Here is a 24,143-nt window from a genome sequence, read left to right on the forward strand (position 1 = left end):
CTAGCTTGGCTCGTGACTCAAGACCCATGACGAATAGCGAAAAAGTTTTTGATACCAGGCAGCATAAGGGGAAATGCTAGAAATGTCACATAATTGTCACCTTCAACGGCGGCGTCGCCTCACTGAAACTTTATCTAGTTTCCTTTCAGTTAAAAAAAGATGAAAGAAAGTTTACTAATTAATATTTTATTAGTTCTGAGTGTGTTCAGTGCGGATTTGACAGATTATTTCAAAATGAAAAACTGTGGTGAGTTATCTAATAAGTCTCTCTCTCTCTCTCTCTTTCTCTCTCTCTAATAAGGTTAACCAACAACTTCCAGATCCAAAATGCACACTCGAAACTCAAAATTTCACATTAGAAACTGCTTTTCCCAAAAAGTGTAGTACAATTTGTGCAGATCTGATAATCAATGACCAAACTGACTTGACTGAAAAACAAATGAAGTCTACATTTTCAAAAATGAAGAATTTAATTGGAAGACTGATTATAGTCAATACACAATTCAAAAGTGCTAGTTTTTTGGCTGGATTGGAATCTATTGAATGCGGTAAGTTTTTAAAGAAATTTCGGTTAATTTCCTCAAAAATGTGAAATTTATTAAAATTTCAAAAATTTTTGTAAACTAGATAGAATTGGAAGTTTCTTTTTCATTTCAAACTGGAATATCTCAACAAAATATATACTTTTTCGATAAGTTATCAAGAATATTTACTTTTCCAAAGGTTAATAGGTTAGATAATTAGGTAGATCAGTTTTGAACGTGCAGGGTATTTCCCATTTGTTCGGTGGAGCGCGTTTGAATTACCGTATTGGAGATGGTAATTGTTTCGAGCGGAATACCCAAACTTTTTTTCAATATCATCTTAGGTTTCAGCTTTTTTTCAAATTCTTCCAGAACTTGCAAAATCTCACAATTGAAATATGAATCGGCAGATCTATATCGAATGGAGTGCTGAAATAATATTTATTTTTAATGCCTTTCTGAAACTGAAAGAAAATTAAATTTCCAAAATCATATTTTTCCAGGCGGCACGGATCTCGTAACCACCATTGGTTTTAACGATGAAATGACAGAATTAGGCCTTACTAATTTGACCTCCATCAGTTGCGCGGGTTTTCTAGTTATTTCGAACTACAAAATGAACACATTGGGTGTTCCTAACTTAAAAGTGAGTTTACAGAAAATTCAGACCTAAAAACATGGCTAAATTCAGAGCATCACACTAAATGAGTTTCATGATCCCAACATCACTGCTGTAAGGATCATGATTGATCCGTTATCTTTTGAATTTTGTATCACAGTTGATGAAATGGAGAGTTTGATAACTTCGGAAGTGACTAATTTGGATGAAATCTACGGGGTATATTGTGAGCCGGCTGTAACTGAGAATTTGTGCAAATCTCCTGAAATATGCTCACGAGTTTTGGGTGATGTCGAAGTTGGTTCAAATTCTAGTCTGGAAAATATGAAGTCTATTGAATTGATATTTGGCAGCCTTATTATCAGTGGAACCCAGCTGACCAACGTCAGCTTTCTGGAAAATTTGAAATACGTGGCACAGTTGGCTGGTAAGAATTGTCTAAGAAATGGGGGCTCTAGAACTGATTAGGGTGTACTGTTGTTAATTTTTTTTATTCAGTAAAATTATTATAGGGCTTTATAGATTGAGATGACGTCATTTTTGAATTAGAAAACAACTAACTTTGGATTTTTATTTCCCAAAAAGTTAAGAATACGTTTTTGTAAATAAAAAATGTGAGTTTCAGTAACAAAACGAAAAAAAGTAGGTTTTTTTCAAATATTCCTTATTTTCTACGACATCATCTGAAATTGTTATTATTTAAATTAACCTAAATTTTTTTTGTGATTTTTCGTCAAATTTCTTGAAGTTTTAATTTTTGTCGTACTGAAAACGGCTTCACATGCCGAAAATGTATAGAAGTTCCCGAGAAAATCGTGTTTATTTCAAAATCCGAAATTAATTTTTACAGTTTCAGAAGAGCGCCATTAAAATTATTTTTAATTTGACGTAATTAAAAAGGTAATCTTTAAAAGATACGAAAATTATGAGCTGTCGTGATTAAAATGTAAAGTGCATATATCTTTTTAACAGCAACTACATTTTTTGGAGTTCTCCAAAATTTTACAGTTTCAATGATATTTTACTTTGAATTAATATACTGCAGAATACTGCCAGTTTCGAGCAAGCCCATTGGAAACCATGTTTTTGAAACAGAGTTTTTTTAAACTTTTGAATGTGTAAAATTATATTTTAAATCATGGCGAAAACGGTGAATTAAATTTTTGTTTTGAAAATTTATTTTTTTCGGTTTCAAAGCAACAGTTTATTTTGTTGTGGTAGTGTTAAAATAGTGCAGAACGATTTTTAATGTTTCAATTTGAACAATTTTCAGAAGCAAAGTCAGCGATAATTGTGGAAAATAATCCGAATCTTCTCAATATCTCCTTCCCAAAATTAAAAGTTTCTGGAATAATAAAACTGAAAATGTACATAAAGTTCAATTTTTCAGCGAGTGCGATCCGACATCAATAGTGTTTCAGTAGTTTTTACTGATAACAATGAAAATCTGAAATTGGACGTTAGTAACTGTTATAAGTTGAGAAATGATTTGGGAATGACTACAGACTTGTCGCCGACATTTGATGGAGAAAGTTGTGGTTAGTTTTTACTCTAGGTTTGAGATTTTTGTGCAGTTTTAGACAATAAAAGCTCAAAATTAAATAGAAAATTTTTTTTAAAATTCAGATTCAATGAATTCAAGTGCTCCAGCTGCTCCTTGCATTGTGGTAGGAAACTCTACATGCAATTTCTCCACGATGCAAATTAAAATGTTCCAATCGATTTTTGTCGTTTTTCTTGTTTTTGTGAACGTTTATTAACTGGTTCATCAAATTATCATTTTTTTAATGAATATGACATTGATTTCGAAAGAAATCTACTTTTTTTGAAATTTTACTGAAACAGGAAAAAAATTAGGTTTCATAGAATTTCAGAATAAGCTCAATTTGGTGTGTTTTGCTTCAAAATTAGGAATGCATTGAAAAATAAAATTGTTTTCAATTCTATAAAGTTTACAATTCTATAAAACAATCAATGATTTGTCAAAACACACAAATTTACTGACAATCTGAAACTGTAAATTTTTGCGAGGCAAAATTAATTTTTTTTTCTTACAGAAAATGTCATATTTTAAAACTTCAGAACTTTGAAATTTTGATATAAACTTTTCAAAACATTTTCTCAAATAATTTTCAAAAATATATTGCTTCACAAAGGTGATTTTAAAAAAACGATTGACTCGTTGTTTGGTGAATTTTTGAATGACTTTTTTAAAATTTTGTGTTCTTTTCAAATATTTAGACAAATTTCACACACTTGAAAGGTACCCAGTTTGCTTAAAAATACATATTTATTAATTTGAAAAAAAAAAACGAAGTTTTATTTTTTTCTAATTTTCTACTCCTTATTCATTTAAGCCTTATTCATTTAACCTTATTCTTTCACCTTATTCATTTAAGCTCATTATCAGGACATTTTTCAGTACATCCCCCGGATATTTTGAAAATAACAAAGAATACTCAATTTTCTGAAAAGGAATTATATACCCCCAAATATATTAATGTCTGAGTAATGTCGGGAACAGTTAAAGGCATACTTTTTTTGAAAATCAAAGTAGATGGTTATTCTTCCGTTTTATTTTCGTAAAGAAAAATAGGAAGTTGGTCCAAAAATTGTGTTTAAAAACCATTCCAACTAAAATATTAAAAAATTCAGTTTTAATCAGTTGTTTCACTTTCAAATATTACAGAAAAACTAATTCACATATAGTCAACAAAAATGTTAGTAAAAACTTTTCAAAGACCAAAAACTATATTTAATTTTCATATATTTTTTCTGAAATGTTTTACAAACGAAAAATTTCGGGTATCACAGAGAATTGTATTCGATTTTTTAGTGACGTCGATTTTTTCAACAGACAAAGATAAATAATCGCCCAGAAAAATGTCATACAGTTTCACATTGACTTCATGTTTTATTTAATACGTAAATCATTCGAATTCGTATTTCGTACGGAAAATAGCCAAAAAATATAACCTTAACAAGTTAAGGAATTCATATTCAAATAAAAAAATACCGTTTCACTATTTTCACAAGTTTGCAGTTCTATTGATTCATTTTCATTAGAACAACGTTTTTTTACGTTTGAGAAAAATCAAAGCAGCTGCAAAAAAACAGGTACATTTCTCTTTGATATAAAATTTTTTCGCTTAAATGAATTTCATAAAGAGTCTATGAAAATTTGATTTACTGTTTTGTTTCTAAAAACGGTCTACTAAAATTTTTGTAGACTTTTTGTTGAGATATGTAAATTAGTTTTTCTGTAATATTTGAAAATGAAACAATGTATGAAAATGAAGCAGTAATAAAATGAAAATGGTGAATTAAAGTTTTGTATTGAAAATATTTAAACTCATTAATACGATTTTGGTTGGAGCATAACATCAAAAATTCGTTTTTAACTAGTTTTAAAAGTGTCTTGAAACAGCAATTTTTCAATGGAGGTGAAATTTTTCTGTTTATAAATATCGTGTTTTCCTAGTCAAATTTTGCCTTACTGAACATCACTGGAAGTAAAAAACCTGAATTATATCAATTATTGTGATTATTAATTTTGAAAAGTTTACTTTTTTATTTATTTATCCAGGACTTCAAGGGAGGGCGCAGTTATGCAAAATGGTCTCGCCACGAATTTATTTTTAAGAATTTTTGTGGAAAATGTGCGTAGATCAGAGACTTTTTTCTCGTGTTTTCTTGTATGTTTTTGTGTATTTCTGCAGTTTTTTTAATAGTGTTCACCTCATACTTATTTCTGTTATCACTTGTATTCCAATCTAACCTATAGTCAGATAAATTGGCTTTTCCAACAAAAAAAACTGATTTTTGACAAAAAAGTATATTTCTTTACAGCGATAAATTCATTACAACATTTAGAAAACTGTGCTCATACGTATTGAACAATCACGTTGGAAATATCTGAAACATAATATCTTTCTTTTTTTTTCACAATAAAAACATTAATTTTTCCACTGTTTCATCATTTTATTAATATGATTTGTTAATTGCTTTGAATCAATTTGGCTTTAAATTTGTTGGATGTCGCAGTCGGATTTTATTCATTTCAGGAATGTGCCCCATTTTATGAGAGCTCTCCAATTTTCCATAAATTTACAGACGAGTTTGTGGTGAAGCCCAAAAAAAGTCGGTTGTTTCAAAACCGACCCGTTGAAATAAATTATTTTTTTCAAAATAAAGTTTTGGAATTTTTGAATATTCATTCTCTTTTTTGCTGGAAGAAATGTGTTTCGACATGTGAAATTTCACCACGTCATTTGATATAATAAATCCGGTTTTACGTGTGTTTAACTTAGAACTTTGATCAGAAAAGGTCTTGTGAAAATGAATAAACTTTTGAATTCAATGATAAAAAAAAATTTTTTTTACAGTTTCAACAAAAAATCATATAATTTGGAAAATATTTGAGTATAATATACAGTGCGCCCAACTTCTATAGCGCCCCCTATTTTTTCTCATTTCACCACCTTCTGACATTTTTTACAAAAAACTGCTAATGCCATTCGATTCCAAATGTCGAAAAACCCCCTGTCCATAATTTTCATCAAAAAATTCAATAGACTGAGGAGACTAGGTCAAAAAGTCTCTAAAACGACCGCCCAACTTCTATAGCGCCCCCTCGAATTTTTGATTTTTTCTAATAAAATCCCCTTTTTTTGGCTTTTTCTCAGAACAACTTATTCATGACTTAAGTTCAAACTGATCCAGACATCTTGCAAATCAACTTTCAAAAGAAATTTATCCGTGGAAATTCGTAGGATGTCTAAAATTGTCCTGAAACGCCTAATTTTATGTTAGAGGGCGCTGCGCGGCGCCCAATACTTGAATCAGCACCAGAATCAACTAAGATGATCTACAACATCTATTTCATCGGTCTGAAATTTTTTTCACGTCGACGTGTCATTTTGTGGCATACGAATGCTCAAGAAAACGTAGTGTTTATTATCAGTTTTGTTCGAAATGCCACGAGGACCCCAGCTAACAAGAGATGAACGATCCAAGCTAGATGTGATGGCGAATCTTAATATTTCTACAAATGAAATGGCTCGCCAAATCAATCGCTCTCGTAAATGTGTCTACAACTACCTCAATAGTCCACTTTCTTATGGTCAAACCAAAAGAGCTCCCAGATGCAAAGTTTTATCGAGTCGTGAGGAACGCAACATTGTGAAGGCTGCATCGAACTCTTTCAAATCTGCCAATGATATTCGCAAGGAATTGAATCTTAATGTTTCTAAACAAACAGTCCTGAATATGCTCAGTCAAAATCCTTCCATCGTGCGACAGAAAATGAAAAAGGCTCCATCAATGACGCCCGATCACATGCTCAAACGTTTAGATTTTGCAAAGGAAAATATGGGCACCGCATGGACAAAGGTATGGATCCAATTAAAAAAAAACAACATATTTACTTTGCAGATTGTGTTTTCCGATGAGAAGAAATTCAATTTGGATGGGCCGGACGGAAACAGATTTTACTGGAGAGATTTGAGAAAAGATCCAATGGTTTTTTCAAAAAGAAATTTCGGTGGTGGATCGGTGATGGTTTGGGCCGCTTTTTCGGAAAAGAAGAAGCTCCCCATCCAATTTACAAGTCATAAAATGACTGCTGTAGATTATCAGCAAGTCTTGGAAAAGGATTTAGTGAAGTTTTTGAGACACCCGTCGAAAAAAAAACTGGCAGTTCCAACAGGACAACGCCAGTATTCATTCAGCCAATTCAACTCGTGCCTTTCTCAGCAGCAAGAAAATTAAACTCCTTAAATGGCCAGCTTGTTCACCGGACCTCAATCCGATCGAAAATATGTGGGCTTCCCTCGTGAGACTCGTGTACGCTAATGGAAAACAGTATCCGAATGTTGCTGCTCTTAAAGTCGGAATTGAGGATTCATGGAACGCCATATCAGCTACAGAGATGAAAAATCTGGTCAATTCGATGCCTAATCGAATCTTTGAGGTCATCGCCAAGAATGGAGGTCCTACGAAATATTTAACTTTATCTAAGTTAATAAAATCTGTTGTGTTTTTTGATTTCTAGAGGATGGTGAATGCGCGAAGGCCAGTAGTGCTATCTCGTACTAGTAGTATAATAAAAATAAGAGTTGCAAACCTTTAAAAAAATTTCAGACCGATGAAATAGATGTTGTAGATCATCTTAGTTGATTCTGGTGCTGATTCAAGTATTGGGCGCCGCGCAGCGCCCTCTAACATAAAATTAGGCGTTTCAGGACAATTTTAGAGATCCTACGAATTTCCACGGATAAATTTCTTTTGAAAATTGATTTGCAAGATGTCTGGATCAGTTTGAACTTAAGTCATGAATAAGTTGTTCTTAGAAAAAGCCAAAAAAAGGGGATTTTATTAGAAAAATCAAAAATTCGAGGGGGCGCTATAGAAGTTGGGCGGTCGTTTTAGAGACTTTTTGACCTAGTCTCCTCAGTCTATTGAATTTTTTGATGAAAATTTTGGACAGGGGGTTTTTCGACATTTGGAATCAAATGGCATTAGCAGTTTTTTGTAAAAAATGTCAGAAGGTGGTGAAATGAGAAAAAATAGGGGGGCGCTATAGAAGTTGGGCGCACTGTATAATGAAATTAAATTTAAAAAAATCACTTCAAAAATAAATGTTTCACAAAAGCTTTGTAAAAATTGCAATATTTGAATTTAGAAATAGCACTTTCGGAAAACAAAAAAAAATACCAAAATAAAGTTGAAAAGAAATTTTTTGTTGTAAAAGTTTGTAAAAAATTGCTCATTAGGCAATTTGAAACTGCAAATGAAATGTGCAATTACGTTAAAATTAATTTGGAAAGTTAACAACTGTTAAAACAGTTAAATTTTCAGTGGCCAAAAAAATGCGGTAGTTTCCAAAATACCAAGTTTTTAAAATGTTTTTCAATTTTACTATATTACGAAATTGAAAACAAAAATAACGTTCTCATTTTTTTTGACTTCAAGAACAATTTAGATAAATTTAGTTTATGAAAAAAGCAAGGCAATCATCAAAAATTACTAAGTTCGCAAAATAAATAAAGTATCTGAAACCGAAGAATTTTTTTTTTAATTAATTTTTTTTAAAGAGTTATTAAATTTGCGAAAATTATTTAGAAATATTGATTGCAATTTTTGTTTGAATAAAACCAAAACATTTGGAACGCTTTTTGGAAACTGATGAGATAACTAAAATAAATATGAAACGGATTAATTAAGAGTTTTTGATTTTACTGAAAGAAAAAAAATGTTCAAAATCAACTTTAAAGTATTAACAACTTTCTGAAACAGTTAAAGCATTTTCAAAGATCAAATTAAAAATTGGTTGCTTGGAAAATTTTATTCGAAATGTGGACAGAACATAATTGGAACATTATTTAACAATACAAACTATACTAGTTTTTTTAAAATCAGTTTAACGCTTTATGAAATTCAAGGAAAAGTGTTTTAATGCTTTACAACCGAGAAAAATGTTGAGGTATAATTTTATTTAAATAATGCTTCAACGTTTTTCGTACCTTTTGTGGTATAATCGCAAAAATTGAAAATCAAAAATTAAAAAATCTGTTTCATAAAAGTTATATATAATTTCAACAGGACAAAACTTTGATTCATGTCTTAATTGCGTGGCATTTTATTTCGAATTAATGTTGATCAGAATGCATGGGAATCTTGAAACTTGTTCCAATTGGCAGAATTGATTTTGAAAATGAAAAAACCAAGATCTGAATAATTGTTCTCTATAACAGTTTCAACTAATTAAAGTTTTGAAACAGTTTTTTTTAATTGAAAAATTCCTACAAAACAATTAGTTTGCTGTGAAAACACTTTAAACTCGGAATGGAAACAATTTAAACTATTATTTAAAAACAGATAAATTTCGAATTTTTTTTTTCGAATTTAATCTTTCAAAAAAAAATTATAATTAGTCATTTTATATTACTACTGTTGTTATTTTTATAGAATCAGAACAAGGTTGAGAATGATCAATAGTAACTAGTTCACACTTACAATATTTTTGAAACCGGAATTTTTTTTTCAAAAATTTCAAAAAATTTCTCCTTGAGCTCAACAATTAAGCTCTGAACTCTTACAAGTAATTCCGGCTCCCAACAGAAAAGTTCATATATACCCATGTGTTTTACTCTCAACAACACCTACCCTTCCGCCGATTATTCTACGGGGCTCCGGAGCGGAGCTCGTGCATTTTTCTCCTCCCTTTCCCCCCACATTTTCCTCGGGACCGCATAAATGGCGACAATGAGCCCCCATGTAACTATTGGATACCATGTTTTTCAGTGTCCGCGCAAGAAGAAAATATATCTATTTTTCATGAAGTTCTTTTATTTTGAAACAGAAATTTTCGGAAACATGTTTTTCCGTTTTTTTTCTCATTGAGACTAAAGGACAAAGCTGCCTGTCATGAGGGTGGTGTGTGCAATGTTTTAAAATGAGCGGATTGAATTTCAGATGCGGTGCATAGAATTTCAGGCCGAAAATTGACTTTTTGTCTTACTTTGGAACTTTTTTCTATTTTTCCGAGAATTGAATTTTTGAAAAAAAAACCATGCTGTTTCATGAAGTTTTGATAAGAAAATGGAAATTGTTAGTTTTCAATAAGATTGTAAAATTTAATATTTAACGTAATTTTTTTTTTGTAAAAATGTTTGCTCTGTTTTATATACGCTATTTAATTTTATTGAATTATTGGCTCCAATCGGGGTTTTGCTGATTCTTCAAATACACTTTAAAGGCCCATTTAATTGAATTCAATATGAATAGAGACAATTTCAATACAAATTCAAAAAATATCACCCACAGACTTTTCTCTGTATAAAAAGAAGATGTTTTTTGTAGGTTAACATGCAAAAATTTTTTTTTCTGTTTCACTATTTTATTAAAATGGTTTCATTTTACTAAAATTATTACTGCCAGTCCTCTCCAAATTTTTAAATTGTTTGACATTTTTAGATTTTTCGGAAACATTTATTAGTTTTTAATTTTTTTTCAGACCCTTTTTTTGTTGGATGGAAAAAAATTTGGCCGTGGTGGAGAGTTGAACTATAAAAATGAGAGTCTTTTGAAAGTTAATACGCAAAATTTATTTGTACTGTTTCACTATTTTATTAAAATGGTTTCATTCTACTAAAATTATTACTCCTGTCCTCTCCAACATTTTAAATTGTTTGACATTTTTAGATTTGTTTTTTTAACAGACAAAAAATGTTAGGAGTCGTATGACAAAACAAAAATTTATAAAAAATCTTAGTTGTGCGGTAATTCAAAAATAATTCAAATATTTGGCTTTTTTGTTGCAAAATTAAAAAATCAATGAAAACTAGAAAAATTAGAAATGCTTTTTAACAAGTATATTTGCTTAGAATCACAAATCCCCCCTCCTAAATTTGAAATTTGAAGTTTTAAAAAATTCAAAATTTTGCCCCAAAATTTTTACTGTTTCAAATCCCCCGTTTGATCTACCGACATTTTTACACAACGCTGTGTGATGCGAAATATTTTTTGTCAAGTTGTCAGATTTTTAGCTTTAAAAAACTGTCGCTAACCAATAAATTTGAAATTAACCAAAATTAATTTTTTTTTTAAAACAGGCAAAGCATGTTAAGATTCATATGACGAAATAAAAATTAATAAAAGTATTATTTGAGCGGTAATTCAAAAATAATTCAAGTATTTGGCCTCTTTTCAAAATTTTTTTATTTTAATTTTCAGATTTTCGGAAACTTTTTCTTGTTAGAAAACAAATTTCTGACATATGATTCTAAGCATGTTTCGTCAAATTTTTTATAGCTTTAAATACCTGCCGCTGGCCTAAAAATTTGATATTTTGCAAAACTAATCGTTTTTTGAACAAACAAAGAATGTTAGGAGTCGTATGACAAAATAAAAATTTGAAAAAAATCTTACACTTATAGTTGATTCAAATCAAACCCTCCCTCCTTTTAAAACTTCAAATATAGAATTTAGATATTTTTAAAATTTTGCCCCAAACTTTAACTGTTTCAATACCTACATTTGAGCCATCGACACTTTCACACATATTCACATTCTTGTCCTCTGTACGACAATTGTAATACGAGTTCAAAAATTTCACCAACAGCCTTTTCTCTATATAAAAATGAGATTTTTTTGTAGGTTAATATGCAAAATTTTTTTGTTCTGTTTCACTATTTTATTAAATTTAAATAATATTACTCAGATTATTATTTCTCGTACTCAAAAGTCAACTTTTTTAGGATATTCTGAAAATTTTATTTGTTCTGTTTTACCCTGTGCATTAAAATTGTGAATTACTCAAACTATTTACTTTCCTTGCTCTTTGAAGTTTTAAATTTCCAAATGACCTAATTTGGACAATTTCAAGTTCTCCGGAAACATTTATAAGTTAAAAAAAATTTGCTGGGACATGATTCGAAACATTGTTCCTCAAATTTTGAGACTTTTTGCCTTTAAATACCTGTCGCTGGCCTAAAAATGTGATATTTTGCAAAACTATTTTTTTTACACAGACAAAGAATGCTAGGGGTCGTATGACAAAATAAAAATTAAAAAAGGCCCTATTTGAGCGGTGATTCAAAAATAATTCAAATATTTGACTTTTTTGTTGAAAAAAGTGAAAAATAGTGAAAACTAGAAAAATTAGAAATGCTTTTTAACAAGTATACTTGCTCAGAATCACAAATCTTCCCTTCTAAATTTAAAATTTGATGTTTTAAAAAATTTCAAAATTTTGCCCCAAACTTTTCACTGTTTAATATCTCCCATTTAATCTACCGACATTTTTACACAAGTTCCAAAAAGAAGAGAAAACTTGAGAAAAACAGAATTCCCAAAGTAAAAAATCAGTAAAGTTGTTAAGCATTTATATTTGGTTAGAATCACAAATTCCCCTTCAAAATTTTTAATCGAAATTTTAGAAAATTTAAAAATTTTGCCTCAAACTTTTTACTGTTTCAATACCCCCATTTAAGCTATCGTCATTTTTACACAACGCTATATCCTTTATTGCCGCATTCCCTAAAAAAATACAAACCTACACCAAAAACCTTCCACTCATCAGAAATGTATGGTAAACTGACGGGCGGAGCAGCCAACATCTCCTTCTTCTTTCAACTAAATAGCTTGCACAAAAACATTAAAAACATCATTTTTGGGTTCCCATTTCACTCATTTTCTGTCTCTCTGCGTCTCTTCAATCTCTCAATTTCTGACTATTTTCACATTAGGGCATTTGGCAAATGAGTTATGAGACACAAAAAATAAATAAATATGACTAAAATTGATGGGAGGTTTGTTTTTTTTTTTTTTTGGCTGTTAACTGGGGTCATAAAGCTGAAAAAACAAAAACTGTTGGACATATATGTTTTACAGATTATGGAACTTGATTTTTCAATTGGAGCCCCGTATTTGACTCGGAAATTGTAGGCCGCAGTAAAAATGGAATTAAAAATGACACAGCGGAGTATCGTTACAAACTGTGCTCACAATTTTGAGAACGTTTTTTTAAAATTGAAATTGGATCAATAATCAGTAGAAAATTATTTTTCGTATTCAAAGACATATTGAAACATGTACCCATTACAGTTAAAAAAAAAAATTTCGTCTCAATTCAAACTTGAAAATTCGACGCTTTTCGTATCAAATCACAGACTGCAGATAGCGCCTGACATTTTCAGGAGTCCGACACTTGTTGTTGATTTTTGCGATAAATATTGAAAACCGGCAGTTGTCGGGCACTGCAATTGTCTCATTTTTCGAAGAAATACAATATGTGCAGTGCTGTATTGTATTCTTGTCCGATCAACGAAGCTAACAACTATTATACTTTGAAAAATGGAACACAATTTATTGAAACATAGATTTTATTGAATCTATAATTCGTGTTTCTTCTCACATTTGCACAGTAACAAGGATAAATTTACTTTGGGAGAAACTTTTTGGTTCAAAAAGTTCAAATTTTCACTGTTTCAAAAAACTGCCTTCAGAAGTTATTATATTAAAGTTTTAATAGTTTGTTGATATGTTTTTTGAAAAAAAAACTTGTAACTATGAATACGTTAAACATTTTTCATGTTTCGATATGATATCGCAAGACTATTTATTTTTGTAAATATAATAATTAAATAGAAAAAAGGCATAAAATAGATAATTGAAACTAATGGCAGTTTTCAAGAACTCAGAATTTAAAGTCGTATTTAAAGCATTAATTTAATGACAACAAAAAAATAAAATTTCAAATTACTCCTTGTCGTAACTCCTGGATGATATACGAGTGATCTGAAGGACTGAAACCGTTATGACTTTTGAGAGTAAATCGAAACCTCTGATGACTGTAGAAAATTTTTTTTAGCTAACGAGTTTTGATATTTCATGTCGAAGTAAGGGTTTAAAAAATCAACTGTTTCAAGTAAATGTTTTAAAACCGCGGATTTGAAGCTATTTTCATTCTTTTTGTTGCCAAATTTCAAACATGTTACTAAAGTTTAAAAAACAAAAGAATTTCCCAAAGGTAAAAATTCAAGTAAAAATTTTTTAAAGATCAATTGACCGAGTTTTACGTAGGCTACGATGCAAATTTTATACACTTTCAACACAGATTTTATTCTGATATGTACATTTTCCACATTTCTCCTATTCCTACAAAAAATCCTTCTTCCTCAAGTTCTCATATTAACACGTCTCTCGGATATTTTAGAAACCAAAAATATCAACCAAAAAATATAAATTTCTCTTTCGACTGAATATCCGGTGTTCCAGCCATCTGGAAGCTAATTCTTTCGCCTTTTTCCGGCGAAAAAGACTTATTCATGTCTCATATTTCATTAATTCACACTTTTTCCCCGCAAGTCATTCATTTGCTCATTTTTTGTCGATGAAGAGTTTTGAGAAAAAAAAAATTATGTTTCAAGAAAAAGTTTTAAGCGGTTGTCTATTAACAATAACTGATTTTTCATTTTCAATAATTCGCCATTTTTAACAATTTCTTTTCAGAAAAGTTGAAAATTTCCTGTTTGAAATTATTTTTCACTTAAAAATTTTTTTTTCCATTGACAGCTGTTTACTATATTAATGAAACGGGTTCTTTTTTTTCAGCTCTTTCATGTATATATATAAGTTCTTAATATTACCCAAAACTCGAGTATTCGTTAACTAAAATTTTCAAGTTGTTATTACAAAATTTCTACCATTTTCTTAATGTTTTTTTACTTTGTCGTTATTGCGTTTTTCACAGTAAAATAAAATTTGAAACAGTTTTGTTTCAAATTGTGAGTTAAACTTCAACTAATCTAAACAAAAAAGTAGTCATAATTCAAATGTAAAAAAAAGACTAAACTGTTTCGTTAAGTTTTTATAAAACTTGTTGTATTTGTCGGACTGATTGAACTGGTCGCTGTGATGGAATTAAAGTTTTACGAGAATTGTGTGTAGTTTTCTATACGAAAAATTTAATTTATCTAAACTATGAAAATGTTTTCTGTGAGAATTCTGAATAGTTTGAATATTATAAGAAACTGTAGAAAGTTGTCTGGTTTTCTTTTCAACCGATTATTTTTACATTTTGTTGTTGAAGCTGTTTCACCAGGGTTTCGGGCAATTTTTATTGCAAACGAGCGGTAATTTATTTGTAAAAAAAACTATAACGCACGTTAATAATCTTGGCACAGCGTACGTTAATTTTTAGGCCAGGCAAATAAGAGTTCGGAATTTTGGAAAATTTACTGTTTCATGATGCACACTAATAGTTTTTGCATTAAATTTTATTAGTGCTTCTGACTTTTATTTTCACAAAATATGTGTTTTTGTCAGTGAGAATAGTTTTTTCACTGTTTCATAACTTTTATTGTAATTATTATACTTCACTGCTGTTGGTATCTTACATATAGGGCTGTACAAATTTCAACATGTTTTCAAAAAATACAAAAAAATAATTCAATTGTTGTTTTCAGCTGATGGCATGATTTCGAAAATTTACTGTTTCATGTTGCACATTTCAAAATGAGTTAGCAATCTTTATCAATTGTAGATTGGAGAGTAATTTCTAGTTTTATGATTTTTTTTGGTTAACAGAGGTTCTCTATAACTTGAGCATGAAAACGCAGAATTCTAAAGCTCAAATAATTTTAAATGGCATTTTTCAAAAAGTGAAGCTCACGAGTGAATATCATGGACCGACATCTTCCGAGTTATATCACCTCGCTGTGAAACCCGTTAGAAGTCGGACCATGTTATTTTGAAATTTAATCATTAAAAATATTTTTGATTTTGAGAACACCTAAACTCATTCGATACTGTTTCAACATGTTTTCAACTAAACACATTGTTCTCAGAACAATTATCAAACAGATGGCCCAAAATGATAAACTAGTTTTTGCTGAACTTGAAATTTAGAAACTCAAATTCTAAAAAATTATCAAATTTGTCTTAACTGTAAGAGAACTCGTGTTTGCTATTTAACTATGTCATACTGCTCACTTAAAAATGCATTTTCATTTTCTAAATATTTCTGTCGTATTCAGTTTTGAAAATTGTCGTACAACTATCACAACAAATTAACGACTTAAGGAAAAATATATTGATTTCAGCAACAAAAAAAAACGCAAACTTTACATTGTCTGCTTACTTTGAAATTATTCACAAAAATACTGTTTCATAGATTATTTTATGAATACACATTCATTACGAAGAAAATTGGTTCACTGAAAATGAAAACAGATGATGTGTATTTAAAAAGTAAGCGAAACAATAGATTTTTTTTATATTGTTTTGAAATTTTCATTCTCTTTCCAGAGTGATCATTTTAAAAGAACTAGACCATTTTATTTTTTTCCACTCAAAATCTTTATTCACATTTCCCTAAATCAGTTGTAAAATCTGTTTTATGTCTGTCTTGGGCCCCCTTTTATTTCAATTGAATCTCTCAGAAAAAAACAGCAAAATTTTTATGATCTTTTATAGAAATTGGAGTATTTCTTGACATTTTCTCTTAGCAATTCCAATGGAAATAGTAAATATTTTGCAAAAATCTATGTCCTCTTTATTACGTCGTAAATTGGTGGGATTTTAGTGCAGAAAGGACATTATGAGTGGCTGCTGGAAAGGAAGCTCAAATTTTTAGTTTTTCGCGTTTTCATGAATTATTCAAAAGGAGTTCGTAGGAGGGGGAGACAGGGAGTTTTATAAAAGTTCCTGGTAATATTTATAGAAGAATTATTAGTATTACTTTCGATCCGAAACCAAATATTAAATTTTAAGAGAACATCAAATTAAGTAAGTGAAACAGAATTTTTTTTTCCAATTTTCAACATTTTTATTTTTATTTTTTCCAGCAGGCTTTATACATTTTTTTTCATCTTCGTGTGAACATACTTTGAGTTTTAGTAGATAGAGTTTTAGTAGAGACGCAGAATTCTAAAGCTCAAATAATTTTAAATGGCATTTTTCAAAAAGTGAAGCTCACGAGTGAATATCATGGACCGACATCTTCCGAGTTATATCACCTCGCTGTGAAACCCGTTAGAAGTCGGACCATGTTATTTTGAAATTTAATCATTAAAAATATTTTTGATTTTGAGAACACCTAAACTCATTCGATACTGTTTCAACATGTTTTCAACTAAACACATTGTTCTCAGAACAATTATCAAACAGATGGCCCAAAATGATAAACTAGTTTTTGCTGAACTTGAAATTTAGAAACTCAAATTCTAAAAAATTATCAAATTTGTCTTAACTGTAAGAGAACTCGTGTTTGCTATTTAACTATGTCATACTGCTCACTTAAAAATGCATTTTCATTTTCTAAATATTTCTGTCGTATTCAGTTTTGAAAATTGTCGTACAACTATCACAACAAATTAACGACTTAAGGAAAAATATATTGATTTCAGCAACAAAAAAAAACGCAAACTTTACATTGTCTGCTTACTTTGAAATTATTCACAAAAATACTGTTTCATAGATTATTTTATGAATACACATTCATTACGAAGAAAATTGGTTCACTGAAAATGAAAACAGATGATGTGTATTTAAAAAGTAAGCGAAACAATAGATTTTTTTTATATTGTTTTGAAATTTTCATTCTCTTTCCAGAGTGATCATTTTAAAAGAACTAGACCATTTTATTTTTTTCCACTCAAAATCTTTATTCACATTTCCCTAAATCAGTTGTAAAATCTGTTTTATGTCTGTCTTGGGCCCCCTTTTATTTCAATTGAATCTCTCAGAAAAAAACAGCAAAATTTTTATGATCTTTTATAGAAATTGGAGTATTTCTTGACATTTTCTCTTAGCAATTCCAATGGAAATAGTAAATATTTTGCAAAAATCTATGTCCTCTTTATTACGTCGTAAATTGGTGGGATTTTAGTGCAGAAAGGACATTATGAGTGGCTGCTGGAAAGGAAGCTCAAATTTTTAGTTTTTCGCGTTTTCATGAATTATTCAAAAGGAGTTCGTAGGAGGGGGAGACAGGGAGTTTTATAAAAGTTCCTGGTAATATTTATAGAAGAATTATTAGTATTACTTTCGATCCGAAACCAAATATTAAATTTTAAGAGAACATCAAATTAAGTAAGTGAAACAGAATTTTTTTTTCCAATTTTCAACATTTTTATTTTTATTTTTTCCAGCAGGCTTTATACATTTTTTTTCATCTTCGTGTGAACATACTTTGAGTTTTAGTAGATATGCACAATTTCAGGCATGTATGCCTGCCTACTGCCTATCTGAAGGCACTCTCCAGGTTTGAAAACTGGCGTTTTACCGTTTTTCGTTTTTTTTTAATATTTTTAAAAAAATTAAATGCAAAAAATTGTCAAATAGCTTGAAAATAAGTTTTCGCTCAATTTTTTTTTAATTTTAAAGTATATTATTCCTGCAAGTCGGATGAAAGGAAGATGAATTCGATAATGTTTTGAGTAAACTTTGGTTTCTTTTAAAAAAAAGGTTTGAAACAGCAAAATTTTTATGAAAAATTCAAAACTTTTTCAAATGAATCTATAGTTTAAACTATTACGAAAACCCTATTTTAAGCCAAGTTTTAAACAAATTTATAGAAGGTTTTTAATTTTTATTTTAAATTTTCTAATGGACAAAATGGTTTGTGCAGAAGAAAATCGAAAGAACTGTTCACATTTCTGGAAAACTTGAAACTGTTTTCCTCTGGTTGGCGTTTTTATCTGTATTTTTGAACCCCACTTTGCTCGTTTTTGAACTTACATCCTAACCGCTCTAACCCTTATAGTACATAACTTTGAAATAAAAATTTGTAATAAATGATAACATGTTGAAACTGAACTTTATTGAATGTTTTTTCTGTTTCACTATATTTTAATAACGTTTCACAAAAATCAAACATTGTTTCATGCGCTATGCCTTCGACCTTCGATTTGATGAAATTGTGCAAAATTATGAAATTATCAGAATTCCAATTATTTTCTATTTTTTAAATTTTAGAAAAAGTCGTATGGAACTAAAATTTGATTTACCAAAGCCGATGAATGCCTAATCACATTTCTATAAAAATTGAAAATTTAAAAAATTTTTTGAAACATTAATTTTTTGTTAGAGTTTAATTTTGAGCAAGTTGGTTTTAAATGGTGGATTTATTTTTAAAAATGTTGAAATATCAAAATTGTGTGAAAGACCCTTAATTTGTGTTAATTTTTGCCCAGGAGGGGATGAGTTCAACTCTCCACCACGGGAAAATTTTTTGCGAATTTTTTCATCCCAAAAAAAAAAGGAAAAAAAGAAAAAAAAAACAAACATTTTTGTCGCAGTCACCGAGTATACCTGTGAAAATTGGAATTCGACACAAAAACCTCTCTAGCGCGGCTTAAATTTACGTTCCTGGCCCACAAACGTACCAATAATATTTTTAAAAAATCTAGAATCCAAATCTATCAGAACATTTCCGGAATTTTTTTTCCTTTTTTTTTTGGGACGACATACACATTGGAAACTACTAATAGATTCGAGCGAAAATCGAAAACGTGAAACATTGTTTTGCCAACTTCAATTTTTGGAGGGCATTTATTTCATTTATTTCATTTGAATAATTGAATTTTACCACTAAAAATTCAAAACCTGATTGAAAACTAATGTTTTGAAAAAATTCCAATTCAACATGACAATGTTTTGAAACAGTAAATTTGAAAAAAATAGAAAAACTTAAAATGAACTTCAAATATGAATTACAGGTATTTGAAAGTGTGAATTTTCCAAGTTTTTTTTAAAACAATGTGGTTTTGTCAAAAACTGTGAAAAAATGCTGTAATAACAAAATGTCGCCATGCAGTAGAAATAAAAATTTGAAAAAAAAAACAATTTTTTGAAGTTTATATAATTTAAAAGTTATTAACTTTTCAAATAATTCTAATGGGTTTTTGCAAACAAAAAAATCATGATTTTAGGGAAAAAAATCAAAAATTTCAATTTATAAAGTTTTTACTGTTTCGAAATTTTTACAAAAATAATTCGTTATTTGGGAAACATGCTTTTGATGGGAACAATATTGAAAAACTTAAAATGAACTTCAAATATAAATTTCAGTTATTTGAAAGTGTGAGTTTTCCAAGTTTTCAATTTTTTCTGAACAATGTAGTTTTGTCAAAAAACTATAAAAGAATGGGACTGGAAAAACAAAAAACCGCTTATTTTGACTGAAATTATATTGTGACTTTGATACAGTAAAAAAATAAAATTTGAAAAAAAAAAATTTTTTTTTTGAAGTTTTTATAATTTAAAAGTTATTAACTTTTCAAATAAATCAGATTTTTGTAAATTTTGTCAACAAATAAATATGAATTTAGGGAAAAAATACAAATTTTCAATTTATAAAGTTTTTACTGTTTACAAATTTTTACAAAATAATTCGTTATTTGGGAAACATGCTTTTGATGGGAATGTCATGCTTGAAATTTGCTGATTTTTTCAGTGCTCGGCACAAAGAAGATTGGTTTTGGTTTGAATTGTTTGTGTGTCGTACATTTTATTTTGTACGGTTTTTTACGATAAATTTGAAATAGTCGAAGTTTTTTCCTTTAATTATTTCCCCCTTAATTTGTAATAATTTCTTATCTTCCTGACGTACTGGAAATTACTCATATATTCGAGCAAAAATCGAAAATGTGAAGCATTGTTTTGCCAAACTTCAATTTTTAAAGGGCATTTATTTTATTGTTTTGTTTAAATAATTGAAGTTCACCACTGAAAATTTAAAGTCTTCTTGACATTTGATCCCTTAATTCGGAATTTGTCTCAAATTTAGAACACATTATCGAAGAAAAAACATATAGTCGAATTTAAATTGCACAAATTAATGTTTGAAAATTTGTCGAAACAGTAATCAAACAAGATTGAAATACTTAAAATGAACTTCAGATCAGGGCTGTGCGGCAACCGAGATTTTCGGCAACCGGCAATTGCCGAAGTTGCCGAACTCAAAAAATTTCGGCAACCGGCAACTTGGTTGCCGGTACAATATCGCTATTTTTGATTAAATCGTGACTTTCTTTGATGCAGTAAAAAAATAAAATTGAAAAAAACACATTTTTTGAAGTTTGTATAATTTAAAAGTTACTAACTTTTCAAATAATTCTGATGTGAGTTTGGTAAATTTTGTAAACAAATAAATATGAATTTAGGGAAAAAATCCAAATGTTCAATTTTTAAAGTTTTTACTGTTTCGAAATTTTCACAAATTTTATTCAGTGCAACCCTCCAAGATGACTAGTTGCTGATCCTCGCTCCATTCTAGTTGCACTTGAAACCGGAAATCCGATATGTTATTCGGGAAGCCTACGTTTTACGGAAATGTTATACTTGAAATTTGAAATGTTTTTGTTTGGATTTGGGTTCCCTTATGCTGATTTTCCAGTTCTTGGTACAAAGAACATTGGTTTTGGTTTCAGTTTTTTACGTATCGTAGAATAATTTTTTATTTTGTACGGTTTTTTACGATAAACTTGAAATTGTCGAAATTTTTTTTTCGAAAAGTCATATTCAAATCATTGATTTTTTTCTAGATTTAGGTTCTTTTTTTTGCACGTACAAATATTTTTTTAAGAAGTATGGGAGTAAATTTTCATTGTACACTACACAAGTTTGTAAGATTTCAAATAATAAACGCTGGTAATTGCAATGTATGAATTACTGTTACATATTCGTATCCTATTCATCATAATGTTGAAACAGTTAAATATTTTGATTTTTTACAAAAACAATTAAAATATCAAGTAGATTTTTCTACAATACTTTTATTATCAAAATATGTTGAACCAGAGGAAAATAGACTTGTTAAAATTAAAAATTTCAAACATAAATACGTATTTCCAAAACACCTGCAGAACGGTTTTTAATATCTGACTACTGTAATGTAATGTTCAAAAGGAAGCAGCAAAAAATGAGCAATATAGCAAAAACTGTAAAAAATTCTCGACATTTCAAAAAATTTCCTGTTTCACATATGAATTATAGCACGGACAGCTTTTTAAATGTATTGCTTGTATGTATACTTTGTGTTGTAAAGTTTAATGTAGAGCCAAGCTGATGCTCGTGGAGCAAGTTTTTTTTTCCAAAAAAAGCTACCACTTATTGATTTTTTTAAAGTTTTTTTTTTTTTAGTTTTTTTTTCAACAAACATATTTAAAGTTTAGAGAAATACTGAAACTTAAACTAAAATTGTTGTTCTTTTTTTTTATTTTTCAAAGTTGGATAATTTGTTAAAATATTTTCAAGTACACTGCGATTCCATAGGACAAACTACCAGTTTGTTTGTTGCCTCCAACTTATCATAATGTCGTAGCAGTGATTTTTTTTGAATTTTTTTTGTTTTTATTGACTTATGGTTAGTGTTATAATAATTTGTACTCAAATTAATAAAATAAACGTTACTCACGAGGAAAATACAAAAATCGGGACTTCACAAATATCGAGCCGCCGACATCGTACGGCTTCCGCATGCTGTTATGTTTAACTCGCAGCGGGCGGAAGCCGTACGATGTCGGCGGTCTGAGATTTTCCCCGTGAGTGGACGAGAAAAAGGCGGGGCGTATTTGGGCGTACACTCCAAACAGTTTTATTATTTTGAGTGTACCTAAAATAAATATGTTTTAATACTCCCACGCAAAATGATAGGACTCAAATCGGTATTATTTATCATTATTTATATTTAGGTATTATTTATCAGTGGAAAATTTTTGAGTTTAGAAAAAAATTTAACAGAAGAATAGTAGTTTCTAAAAGCAAAAAAAAAAAACACAAAGAAGAGTGAATATTAAGAGATTGATTGAAATTTTAAATTTGTTTCTTTTTCGGTTTTTTGTGGCAATGTTTTTCATTCAAACAAAATGTAATCATTTTCTGTAATCAATACTAAAAATCACGAAAACTGGAAAAACAAGAATTTTCTGTTAATTGTAATTAATTTATCAAATTTGTGAAGTAATTCAACTTTAACTTGGCTTTTCCAACTCTGCTAGATTTAAAAAAAAACTTTTCACAAACGGACTGTATAATCGAAATTCTAATTTTGGAAGTTGTTTTACACTAAATTTGAAAGTGCAAAAAAATTTTTGGATTCACGTTTTTTCAAAATACTTTCCGGATTTTGAAATCCAGTTTCCAAAAATTAAGTGCCTGAAACTTTTCCTTCTACCCCAAAGAAATACTTTCCTGCCCTCTTTCAATTCTGTCCCCTTACTCCCACTTGAGACTCACTTTTGAAAATTTGAAGAATGCTATTAGTCAATGAGCTCCGCCAGAGCTCAATAACATAAACTTACTTTTTCTTTTTTTCAGCTCGTCTCTTTTTTGGAATCTAATTTACTCGGGATACTATGAATGACCTAGCTGGTGTATTTAAACTTTTTTTGGGCAGTTTTTGAAATATAATTTTTTTACCGTTTCAAAACATTTTTTTGGTTTTAAGAAAAATGATGTTTGGTAATTTTTTTTGAAAAAAAAATTCTGTTTCAGAGAACTGGTAAATTTTTTTGGAACTCTGTAAATTCATTAAGCGTTCGCTTGCACACACTTTGTAAATTGAAGCAGCCGACCAATTACTATTTTTTTGTAATTATAATAAAGCATAAACCATAATGCTGAAACAGTAAATTTATTGAAAATTTAAAATAAATTTTATCGAATACCGTTTTTTTTTAATAATTTTAACTAAAATTACTAGTTTTGACCACTTTTTCGTGTCGCAGCAATTGAAATTTGGTTTTTTCTTAAATCATCGTCATTTATTGCATATTTTGATGGACCCTTCCTCGTTATTCATTGATTAAAGTACTTTTAAGAAAATGACCAAAATTAATCAAATTTCGACTTTTTCGACTTTAAATATATTTTTCAATCAATGAAGGGAGATCATATTCGCATTTGAAAAAAATGAGGTCAAATTGACTCCGACCGCTGATTGGAGGTTTTTATCAAATTTGGAAATTTTTAAAGAAGTTTCGTTATGTAATTTGTTTATTTGAACACATTTTGTGTGTAAATATCTAGTAACTTGACACATAAAAAATGTTTTTAGTATTTCACATTTGAAGGATCGTTTATTGATTTTTCGGATTGCAATAAACTATAAATCGCAATGCTGAAACAGTTTTTTTTTTGAAAATTTGAAATACATTTTTTGCTGTTTTAGCTTGTTTTTTTAAACTCAATATTTTAACATTTAACATTAATTCCGGGACGCTGAATATTCGCATTAAAAAAATGTAATTTTTCGATACAAAAAATGTAAATACTCCCTGCATTTTTTTTCAAAAATACCTCCCTTGTTATTTGTTTTCCTTTCTCTTTGTCTTCCAAACTTATTGGCCCAACTTAGAATAATTGATAGCTATTCGAAATCCCCGGTTTTTTTTGTGCCTGTTTGTCTTTTTTTCCCGCCTGAAAGTGGCTCCGCCGCCAAAAAGTCATCATCAACATCATCAACTCGCGGTTTGTTTCTTTCTTTTTGCAGG

At 29.4% G+C, this 24,143-nt stretch overlaps 1 protein-coding gene and 95 non-coding genes across 96 annotated transcripts; 59 read left to right on the top strand and 37 right to left on the bottom strand.

Moving 5' to 3' along the window:
* Positions 1–159: 159 nt before the first annotated feature.
* Positions 160–2,903, top strand: irld-59 (Receptor L-domain domain-containing protein; the record flags this gene model as incomplete). Its single annotated transcript, NM_070452.2, has 7 exons — positions 160–247; positions 321–548; positions 1,028–1,170; positions 1,216–1,570; positions 2,417–2,484; positions 2,534–2,681; positions 2,770–2,903. 7 exons carry the CDS (start codon positions 160–162, stop codon positions 2,901–2,903), a joined length of 1,164 nt encoding a protein of 387 aa, NP_502853.2.
* Positions 729–749, top strand: 21ur-6366. Its single transcript, NR_062630.1, has one exon.
* On the top strand, positions 916–936 carry 21ur-10050. Its single transcript, NR_062631.1, has one exon.
* Positions 925–945, bottom strand: 21ur-2790. Its single transcript, NR_062632.1, has one exon.
* 21ur-11443 lies at positions 926–946 on the bottom strand. Its single transcript, NR_062633.1, has one exon.
* 21ur-13418 lies at positions 1,319–1,339 on the bottom strand. Its single transcript, NR_062634.1, has one exon.
* On the top strand, positions 1,805–1,825 carry 21ur-3066. Its single transcript, NR_062635.1, has one exon.
* Positions 2,036–2,056, top strand: 21ur-6823. The gene has a single exon (NR_062636.1).
* On the top strand, positions 2,037–2,057 carry 21ur-11785. Its single transcript, NR_062637.1, has one exon.
* 21ur-3951 lies at positions 2,194–2,214 on the top strand. Its single transcript, NR_062638.1, has one exon.
* Positions 2,376–2,396, top strand: 21ur-6100. The gene has a single exon (NR_062639.1).
* Positions 2,904–2,921: 18 nt separating the features above from the next.
* 21ur-7420 lies at positions 2,922–2,942 on the bottom strand. Its single transcript, NR_062640.1, has one exon.
* Positions 2,943–3,093: 151 nt separating this feature from the next.
* On the bottom strand, positions 3,094–3,114 carry 21ur-2295. The gene has a single exon (NR_062641.1).
* Positions 3,115–3,333: 219 nt separating this feature from the next.
* 21ur-629 lies at positions 3,334–3,354 on the top strand. The gene has a single exon (NR_062642.1).
* Positions 3,355–4,206: 852 nt separating this feature from the next.
* 21ur-8097 lies at positions 4,207–4,227 on the top strand. Its single transcript, NR_062643.1, has one exon.
* A 275-nt stretch (positions 4,228–4,502) lies between these two features.
* 21ur-3593 lies at positions 4,503–4,523 on the bottom strand. Its single transcript, NR_062644.1, has one exon.
* A 635-nt stretch (positions 4,524–5,158) lies between these two features.
* Positions 5,159–5,179, top strand: 21ur-2525. The gene has a single exon (NR_062645.1).
* Positions 5,180–7,827: 2,648 nt separating this feature from the next.
* On the top strand, positions 7,828–7,848 carry 21ur-13720. Its single transcript, NR_062646.1, has one exon.
* Positions 7,829–7,849, top strand: 21ur-15335. Its single transcript, NR_062647.1, has one exon.
* Positions 7,850–8,093: 244 nt separating this feature from the next.
* 21ur-9883 lies at positions 8,094–8,114 on the top strand. Its single transcript, NR_062648.1, has one exon.
* Positions 8,115–8,138: 24 nt separating this feature from the next.
* Positions 8,139–8,159, bottom strand: 21ur-2690. The gene has a single exon (NR_062649.1).
* Positions 8,160–8,491: 332 nt separating this feature from the next.
* Positions 8,492–8,512, top strand: 21ur-12329. The gene has a single exon (NR_062650.1).
* Positions 8,513–8,522: 10 nt separating this feature from the next.
* Positions 8,523–8,543, bottom strand: 21ur-9505. Its single transcript, NR_062651.1, has one exon.
* A 215-nt stretch (positions 8,544–8,758) lies between these two features.
* Positions 8,759–8,779, top strand: 21ur-4331. Its single transcript, NR_062652.1, has one exon.
* On the top strand, positions 8,760–8,780 carry 21ur-15076. Its single transcript, NR_062653.1, has one exon.
* A 76-nt stretch (positions 8,781–8,856) lies between these two features.
* 21ur-8028 lies at positions 8,857–8,877 on the bottom strand. The gene has a single exon (NR_062654.1).
* Positions 8,878–9,109: 232 nt separating this feature from the next.
* On the bottom strand, positions 9,110–9,130 carry 21ur-1458. The gene has a single exon (NR_062655.1).
* Positions 9,131–9,765: 635 nt separating this feature from the next.
* 21ur-2159 lies at positions 9,766–9,786 on the top strand. The gene has a single exon (NR_062656.1).
* A 79-nt stretch (positions 9,787–9,865) lies between these two features.
* Positions 9,866–9,886, top strand: 21ur-1090. The gene has a single exon (NR_062657.1).
* A 188-nt stretch (positions 9,887–10,074) lies between these two features.
* On the top strand, positions 10,075–10,095 carry 21ur-6326. The gene has a single exon (NR_062658.1).
* 21ur-8868 lies at positions 10,078–10,098 on the top strand. Its single transcript, NR_062659.1, has one exon.
* Positions 10,099–10,300: 202 nt separating this feature from the next.
* 21ur-15224 lies at positions 10,301–10,321 on the top strand. The gene has a single exon (NR_062660.1).
* On the top strand, positions 10,304–10,324 carry 21ur-5155. Its single transcript, NR_062661.1, has one exon.
* A 324-nt stretch (positions 10,325–10,648) lies between these two features.
* Positions 10,649–10,669, top strand: 21ur-4082. Its single transcript, NR_062662.1, has one exon.
* A 21-nt stretch (positions 10,670–10,690) lies between these two features.
* On the bottom strand, positions 10,691–10,711 carry 21ur-10304. Its single transcript, NR_062663.1, has one exon.
* A 496-nt stretch (positions 10,712–11,207) lies between these two features.
* Positions 11,208–11,228, top strand: 21ur-14421. The gene has a single exon (NR_062664.1).
* On the top strand, positions 11,209–11,229 carry 21ur-3902. Its single transcript, NR_062665.1, has one exon.
* A 138-nt stretch (positions 11,230–11,367) lies between these two features.
* 21ur-11691 lies at positions 11,368–11,388 on the top strand. Its single transcript, NR_062666.1, has one exon.
* 21ur-14462 lies at positions 11,370–11,390 on the top strand. The gene has a single exon (NR_062667.1).
* On the top strand, positions 11,371–11,391 carry 21ur-5672. Its single transcript, NR_062668.1, has one exon.
* On the top strand, positions 11,373–11,393 carry 21ur-13996. Its single transcript, NR_062669.1, has one exon.
* Positions 11,394–11,469: 76 nt separating this feature from the next.
* Positions 11,470–11,490, top strand: 21ur-12123. The gene has a single exon (NR_062670.1).
* On the top strand, positions 11,474–11,494 carry 21ur-6878. The gene has a single exon (NR_062671.1).
* A 464-nt stretch (positions 11,495–11,958) lies between these two features.
* Positions 11,959–11,979, top strand: 21ur-5455. The gene has a single exon (NR_062672.1).
* A 181-nt stretch (positions 11,980–12,160) lies between these two features.
* 21ur-8095 lies at positions 12,161–12,181 on the top strand. The gene has a single exon (NR_062673.1).
* A 378-nt stretch (positions 12,182–12,559) lies between these two features.
* On the top strand, positions 12,560–12,580 carry 21ur-9578. The gene has a single exon (NR_062674.1).
* Positions 12,581–12,957: 377 nt separating this feature from the next.
* Positions 12,958–12,978, bottom strand: 21ur-7575. The gene has a single exon (NR_062675.1).
* Positions 12,979–13,174: 196 nt separating this feature from the next.
* Positions 13,175–13,195, top strand: 21ur-675. The gene has a single exon (NR_062676.1).
* Positions 13,196–13,523: 328 nt separating this feature from the next.
* On the bottom strand, positions 13,524–13,544 carry 21ur-7686. Its single transcript, NR_062677.1, has one exon.
* A 62-nt stretch (positions 13,545–13,606) lies between these two features.
* Positions 13,607–13,627, top strand: 21ur-14032. Its single transcript, NR_062678.1, has one exon.
* Positions 13,609–13,629, top strand: 21ur-9167. Its single transcript, NR_062679.1, has one exon.
* 21ur-3284 lies at positions 13,613–13,633 on the top strand. Its single transcript, NR_062680.1, has one exon.
* A 479-nt stretch (positions 13,634–14,112) lies between these two features.
* Positions 14,113–14,133, top strand: 21ur-12622. The gene has a single exon (NR_062681.1).
* Positions 14,134–14,545: 412 nt separating this feature from the next.
* 21ur-1404 lies at positions 14,546–14,566 on the top strand. The gene has a single exon (NR_062682.1).
* On the top strand, positions 14,547–14,567 carry 21ur-10692. Its single transcript, NR_062683.1, has one exon.
* A 364-nt stretch (positions 14,568–14,931) lies between these two features.
* On the top strand, positions 14,932–14,952 carry 21ur-897. Its single transcript, NR_062684.1, has one exon.
* An 84-nt stretch (positions 14,953–15,036) lies between these two features.
* On the top strand, positions 15,037–15,057 carry 21ur-10154. The gene has a single exon (NR_062685.1).
* A 127-nt stretch (positions 15,058–15,184) lies between these two features.
* Positions 15,185–15,205, top strand: 21ur-6274. Its single transcript, NR_062686.1, has one exon.
* On the bottom strand, positions 15,197–15,217 carry 21ur-8897. Its single transcript, NR_062687.1, has one exon.
* Positions 15,218–18,056: 2,839 nt separating this feature from the next.
* Positions 18,057–18,077, bottom strand: 21ur-5127. The gene has a single exon (NR_062688.1).
* A 317-nt stretch (positions 18,078–18,394) lies between these two features.
* On the bottom strand, positions 18,395–18,415 carry 21ur-15573. Its single transcript, NR_062689.1, has one exon.
* 21ur-10750 lies at positions 18,398–18,418 on the bottom strand. The gene has a single exon (NR_062690.1).
* A 111-nt stretch (positions 18,419–18,529) lies between these two features.
* 21ur-2359 lies at positions 18,530–18,550 on the top strand. Its single transcript, NR_062691.1, has one exon.
* A 101-nt stretch (positions 18,551–18,651) lies between these two features.
* Positions 18,652–18,672, top strand: 21ur-11374. Its single transcript, NR_062692.1, has one exon.
* Positions 18,655–18,675, bottom strand: 21ur-7515. The gene has a single exon (NR_062693.1).
* On the bottom strand, positions 18,656–18,676 carry 21ur-5211. The gene has a single exon (NR_062694.1).
* Positions 18,677–19,101: 425 nt separating this feature from the next.
* Positions 19,102–19,122, bottom strand: 21ur-2157. Its single transcript, NR_062695.1, has one exon.
* Positions 19,123–19,247: 125 nt separating this feature from the next.
* 21ur-8245 lies at positions 19,248–19,268 on the bottom strand. The gene has a single exon (NR_062696.1).
* A 269-nt stretch (positions 19,269–19,537) lies between these two features.
* Positions 19,538–19,558, top strand: 21ur-3178. The gene has a single exon (NR_062697.1).
* Positions 19,541–19,561, top strand: 21ur-12044. Its single transcript, NR_062698.1, has one exon.
* Positions 19,562–19,664: 103 nt separating this feature from the next.
* Positions 19,665–19,685, top strand: 21ur-7615. The gene has a single exon (NR_062699.1).
* A 102-nt stretch (positions 19,686–19,787) lies between these two features.
* On the bottom strand, positions 19,788–19,808 carry 21ur-8050. The gene has a single exon (NR_062700.1).
* On the bottom strand, positions 19,789–19,809 carry 21ur-13792. Its single transcript, NR_062701.1, has one exon.
* Positions 19,810–20,061: 252 nt separating this feature from the next.
* Positions 20,062–20,082, top strand: 21ur-6502. Its single transcript, NR_062702.1, has one exon.
* Positions 20,083–20,128: 46 nt separating this feature from the next.
* 21ur-5460 lies at positions 20,129–20,149 on the bottom strand. The gene has a single exon (NR_062703.1).
* Positions 20,150–20,238: 89 nt separating this feature from the next.
* 21ur-494 lies at positions 20,239–20,259 on the bottom strand. The gene has a single exon (NR_062704.1).
* Positions 20,260–20,895: 636 nt separating this feature from the next.
* Positions 20,896–20,916, top strand: 21ur-1476. Its single transcript, NR_062705.1, has one exon.
* Positions 20,917–21,077: 161 nt separating this feature from the next.
* Positions 21,078–21,098, bottom strand: 21ur-5457. The gene has a single exon (NR_062706.1).
* 21ur-9796 lies at positions 21,079–21,099 on the bottom strand. Its single transcript, NR_062707.1, has one exon.
* Positions 21,100–21,296: 197 nt separating this feature from the next.
* Positions 21,297–21,317, bottom strand: 21ur-15086. Its single transcript, NR_062708.1, has one exon.
* On the bottom strand, positions 21,298–21,318 carry 21ur-2517. Its single transcript, NR_062709.1, has one exon.
* A 349-nt stretch (positions 21,319–21,667) lies between these two features.
* On the top strand, positions 21,668–21,688 carry 21ur-12860. The gene has a single exon (NR_062710.1).
* Positions 21,669–21,689, top strand: 21ur-1639. The gene has a single exon (NR_062711.1).
* Positions 21,672–21,692, top strand: 21ur-14164. Its single transcript, NR_062712.1, has one exon.
* A 217-nt stretch (positions 21,693–21,909) lies between these two features.
* Positions 21,910–21,930, bottom strand: 21ur-4017. Its single transcript, NR_062713.1, has one exon.
* Positions 21,913–21,933, bottom strand: 21ur-15296. Its single transcript, NR_062714.1, has one exon.
* Positions 21,934–22,663: 730 nt separating this feature from the next.
* 21ur-4806 lies at positions 22,664–22,684 on the bottom strand. The gene has a single exon (NR_062715.1).
* On the bottom strand, positions 22,665–22,685 carry 21ur-2326. The gene has a single exon (NR_062716.1).
* Positions 22,686–23,181: 496 nt separating this feature from the next.
* Positions 23,182–23,202, top strand: 21ur-12139. Its single transcript, NR_062717.1, has one exon.
* Positions 23,183–23,203, top strand: 21ur-3441. The gene has a single exon (NR_062718.1).
* Positions 23,204–23,210: 7 nt separating this feature from the next.
* On the bottom strand, positions 23,211–23,231 carry 21ur-3885. The gene has a single exon (NR_062719.1).
* 21ur-13542 lies at positions 23,214–23,234 on the bottom strand. The gene has a single exon (NR_062720.1).
* Positions 23,235–23,711: 477 nt separating this feature from the next.
* On the bottom strand, positions 23,712–23,732 carry 21ur-4938. Its single transcript, NR_062721.1, has one exon.
* 21ur-12372 lies at positions 23,716–23,736 on the bottom strand. Its single transcript, NR_062722.1, has one exon.
* A 122-nt stretch (positions 23,737–23,858) lies between these two features.
* On the top strand, positions 23,859–23,879 carry 21ur-3850. The gene has a single exon (NR_062723.1).
* 21ur-8131 lies at positions 23,862–23,882 on the top strand. The gene has a single exon (NR_062724.1).
* Positions 23,883–24,143: the final 261 nt, after the last annotated feature.

The sequence above is a fragment of the Caenorhabditis elegans genome, chromosome IV (assembly GCF_000002985.6).
Source record: "Caenorhabditis elegans chromosome IV".
Lineage (NCBI taxonomy): Eukaryota > Metazoa > Nematoda > Chromadorea > Rhabditida > Rhabditidae > Caenorhabditis > Caenorhabditis elegans.